The sequence below is a fragment of the Scomber japonicus genome, chromosome 2 (genome assembly GCF_027409825.1).
Source record: "Scomber japonicus isolate fScoJap1 chromosome 2, fScoJap1.pri, whole genome shotgun sequence".
NCBI lineage: Eukaryota > Metazoa > Chordata > Actinopteri > Scombriformes > Scombridae > Scomber > Scomber japonicus.
This window is the reverse complement of record NC_070579.1, coordinates 11,600,209-11,604,731: the sequence shown is the minus strand read 5'-3', so window position 1 is coordinate 11,604,731 and position 4,523 is coordinate 11,600,209. Positions and strand designations below refer to the sequence as shown.

Below are 4,523 nucleotides of genomic sequence, written 5' to 3'. Positions count from 1 at the left end.
ACTGTATCCTGCAACCCCACAAAATCTAGTTAGTGATGCAAATGTTCCACAGCTTTGGGAGTAAGGCTATCTAGTTAGCCAGGCATGCTAACATCTGCAGCTAAGAGTATTTGCACTGTGACCAACCTTCCAAACTCTTACTTCAACTCTGTGTACACTGATACTTTGTTGAGTAATCCAAATCCCTGAAATATTTTAAACTTACTGTTTGGTAGAGGACTTAAGTGTAATTTTCTGTCTGGCATTCGTCCCTTATCTGATTTTCTCCTGTTTTTTTGCACCAGGACTTACAAGAAGAAGGCCAGGTGTTAAAAGTTGGGAGTTTGGGTGTTCGTTGGGTGCTAATGCAGCACGCTGACCCCTGGCTTCTGACTGTAAACGCCAAGCAGTGGTCCCAGTCACGCTTAACACCTGGCAAACTTCCCTTTTTGGAGAATCAGCACAACATCCCTTTCATGCGCAAGAGATGCAGGCGGGATGTCCTAACGGAGGCAGAGGAACCGCCACCAAAAAAATCAGCCGTGGACAGACAAGAGGGCGAGCACATGCAGGATGTAGATGGATCATCGAGCAACACGGGAGAAAAACTGAATGAGCAGGAACAGACGGAAAAGCAGAACGAGGGGCAAGATAATGAAAGTGGAGACCAATTGGTGAACTTGGAAGAGAAGGGAGGAAAGCAGATGCAGCCTGAAGAGGAACAGGAAGGAGTAGAGGAGGCAGGACAGATAAAAATGGTAACAGTTGAAGAACAGAAGGAAAAGACAAATAGTAGAGGCAGAGAGAATAGTATAGACGAAGGAAGAGATGATGAAGTAGACTCTCCTACAACAGGACAAGTGGATCCTAATGAAGAGTAAGTACAGATCTTGAGTAAGTGATTGTAACTCCTTCACAGTGAATTGTGCATTTCCCTTTGCAGTGTATCACCTCTCCGCTCCTCTTAACCATGCAGGGAAAATCTGACTTTCATCAGCCGACCGTGGCGCATGGTTGATGGGAAGCTGAACCGGCAGGTGTGTAAAGGCATGCTGGAGGCCATTCTGTACCACATCATGTCCCGGCCCGGACTCACACAGCAAGCACTGGCGGAACATTACAAAGATGTGCTGCAGCCGATGGCAGTACTGGACCTTGTGCAGGTAAACACACAAATAATTTCACATCCATAATAGGGATGTCCAGTTTTACGATTAACCATGATTATAAATGTCACGGTAGGATAACTGCAAGAATTTGACAAGTTACGGTATTTCACATGGTTGGAGTAGCAGAAAATCTCTTGCAACTCGCGACGGGAGACACATCCTGTGTGTGTGTGTGTGTGTGTGTGTGTGTGTGTCTGTGTGTGTGTCTGTGTGTGTGTCTGTGTGTGTGTGTGTGTGTCTTGCTTGTGGTCATACTGTATGGCCAGCATGTCACGCATTCAGCTTACCTGGAGTGATACTCAATTGTATACACCAAACAAATGCACCAAGTCGGCAGTGTGGGACCATTTCGGATATTTAAAAATGTCGCTGGAAGGTTGTTGCTAAAGGCTCCAACATCTTCGGGATAATCATCCATCTTTTTCTGCCCAAATCAAGCTTAAAACTAAATTGGTTAAATGTACTAAACTGGCCCTAAACTATAACTCCTCCGGAGCAATCAAAGTCACCGGAATTCAAGCATTTCATCCGTTCTCTGCCTCAGCTATATATTCGGAGCTCTCATCTAGCAGCTGATGTTATAAGTGCCGTGCTGATTATCTGTTTCCTTGTCGTATTCATGCCAGGGTCAGTTATGGGGGATTGTCAATCGATGAGTCACCTCTGCTCTCGAATACTCAAGTGGTCTTTTGGACTTTTTGTAGCCATGAATGATAACTTCTATTCACTATTTTACTCGAGAGATCATTGAGGGCGAGCCTCATTTACATTGACATCAAGTCAAATTTACATGAAAATAAAATTATTTACAAAATAAAAGTATAATAATAGTAATAGTAATAACAACAACAATAATAAATACATCAAATAAAATAACAATATACAGAGCAAGTACAAGTAGATGTAAAATCAGATTTCTTAAAATGTCCAAACCTAAACCTCTTACCAAACAATATCAGACAGTGCTGGTAAAGTTATTTTGTATTCTTACCTGAGATTTTAAATCTTGTGCTGGGTTTGACATTCCCTCACTGGCTGGATGAATGCATGAATGCAGAAGCCTGCTGGGTGAGCCAGCTCTCTGCTAACATGAATGGGGATCAATTAATTTAATCATGTGGCTCATCTCGACTGTCCAAATGTTACCAGATTGAATGGATCAAATTCTGTCCATTTTGCAGGGTTTGTGGAACACTCAAAATCATTTATCTACCATTTTATAGCTGCAACTGTAGTGACGGAGTACGCTACAGCAGAGCTTATGACATAAGCTTGTGCGGCGGTGTTTTTGTAATTACTTTAATTGCCAGTAGGGGGAAACAAAACTCCCAAAGTCCAGCTTTAAAATGATTTTAGAGATATTATACAATCCATTGGGTCCTAAATGCATTGAAATACAACCTTTACAGTTATGTGCTTGACACCATCACTGTCCCCTCTGTAGGCACTTGTAGATATGGGCTGTGTGAAGAAGAAAACGCTGGTTAAAGGTCCTAAACCGTCGCTGTTCACCCGCTCGGTGCGCCAGAAGAAAAATGAGACAGACGTGAAGATAGAGGAACCAGATGCTGTGTTTTATGAGCCCACCATCAGCTGCTGCCTGAGGCTCAGTCAGGTGTTACCCAACGAGCGCCACTGGAACTACTGTATACAGTGAAAATAATTGTGGACATCTTGAACTGTCCCGGTTCGTCTCTGATTAAGTTCACTTCTGGTTTTACAGAAGACGGCTTTGTATATATATTTTTTTCAGTTGTGGAAGTTTTTTGTCTTAAATTAAATCTTTTTTTGTGTGTGTTTTCTGTTATTTGTAACTCAAATTCTGAATAAAAATCCATTAAATAACACTGATGACTCATTGCATATGTGTGTTCCTGCAAAGTGAACATGAGTGACAAGAAGCTTCATGCCAGTGCCTAGGGACCCTTGAACAGAGATGGGCTCTCAATGATGGTAGGGGGAAAACCTGCTTGTTGGACTCTACAGAAAACGCTTCACAAGGCTTGACCCATTCTCTTGATGTTGATAATTATGGTCATTAGTATGTCCAGAGTTACTAGGTTTCCACCCAGGAGCAACGTTAACCAATCATTCATGTTTTCGTGTTGTCTTCTTCTCTCTGTCATTGCTTGTTGCTGCATTTGGCAGTAGGAATGTACACTGCTTAAAAAAATGGAGGGAACACTTAAATCACACATCAAATCTTGATGAAGAAATGATTCAAAGTGAAAATCTTTACTGATTGTATAATTTGTGAAGAACAAAATTACGTAACAGCGATCAATGGAAACAAAATCATCAGCTTATTTAGGGCTGGATTTAAAAATCACACCGAAAATCCAAATGGAAAAACTGAAATCACGCTGATCCAAATTATGAGTTGCCATTTCATCATGGCAACTCATAATTTGACTGTATGGCTCCTGCGTGCCTGTATGCACTCTCAACAACGTCTGGGCATGCTCCTGATGACTTGGTGGATTAAGGCATCAGTGAGCTCCTGGGCAGTCTGTGGCGGTGTCTGATGTACCGATACATAATGTCCCATAGGCGCTCAATTGGACTTATTCCGCGAACATGAGGGCCAATCAAAGGCATCAGTGCCTTCGTCATCCAGGAACTGCCTACGTACTCAGGCCACGGTGTCCTTAAAATACCTCTTTGTAAGACAGATATCCAACAAAGGAGCAGTACATGTCTGTTATCATGGGTGGGCTCTCAGGAAAGTAAGATTGTCCCAGGAGGCTGAGCAATGTTTTTATTTTGACAGCTCTGCACAAGTTATAAGCACCAAACTTCCTGTTCTTTGTCCACTACTTTCAGTTTGGTAGCTGAAGTGTACATTCCCTATAAGCTGACAGATATCATGCACAGATCAATATGTTTGTTTGTGTGATAACTTGGATGTGATTAGTTAAGAGGGTCAGACCACTAGCAGTGAGGAAACTGAGGAAGGGTGGTGCAAATAGCCCAGGGTAAGAAAAAGTGTCCCTGAAAGAACAAGGATGGGGATTTTTCACATTTTTCTTATTGTTATATCACATTTAGAGTCAGGCGCCTCAACCAGTGTAATGACAATCAAGTGTGAGTCTGAGCTTTACAATGGATAATATAACAAGGTTTTAAAACCTTTTTGGCTTTTGAAGTCTTACAAAAAGCAGTGTGTAGTCGGGCTCACATGTCTGTGAACAGCTCCACCAAATAGTGATTTTTCACTGTAAAATTTTCATACAATATCATTTTAATAAACGTTCAATTAATCAATATCTCACCAAAAATCAAAGGGTAAACAAAACTGAAGATAGATTTGTGTATCAGAGTGTTGTATTTTTGTTACCTGGCCTACCTACCTCACCACTACATGCCACTAAATCT

At 41.7% G+C, this 4,523-nt stretch overlaps 1 protein-coding gene across 1 annotated transcript in view; it reads left to right on the top strand.

Annotated features, from left to right (window-relative positions):
- Positions 1-2,995, top strand: part of LOC128367699 (general transcription factor 3C polypeptide 1-like) — a 24,574-nt gene extending 21,579 nt beyond the window's left edge. Inside the window, exons 38-40 of the mRNA XM_053328314.1 lie at positions 285-856; positions 956-1,142; positions 2,593-2,995. Of these exons, the coding sequence (XP_053184289.1) occupies positions 285-856; positions 956-1,142; positions 2,593-2,805 (972 nt within the window). The 3' untranslated portion in view covers positions 2,806-2,995. The remainder of the gene's footprint in view (positions 1-284; positions 857-955; positions 1,143-2,592) is intronic.
- Positions 2,996-4,523: the final 1,528 nt, after the last annotated feature.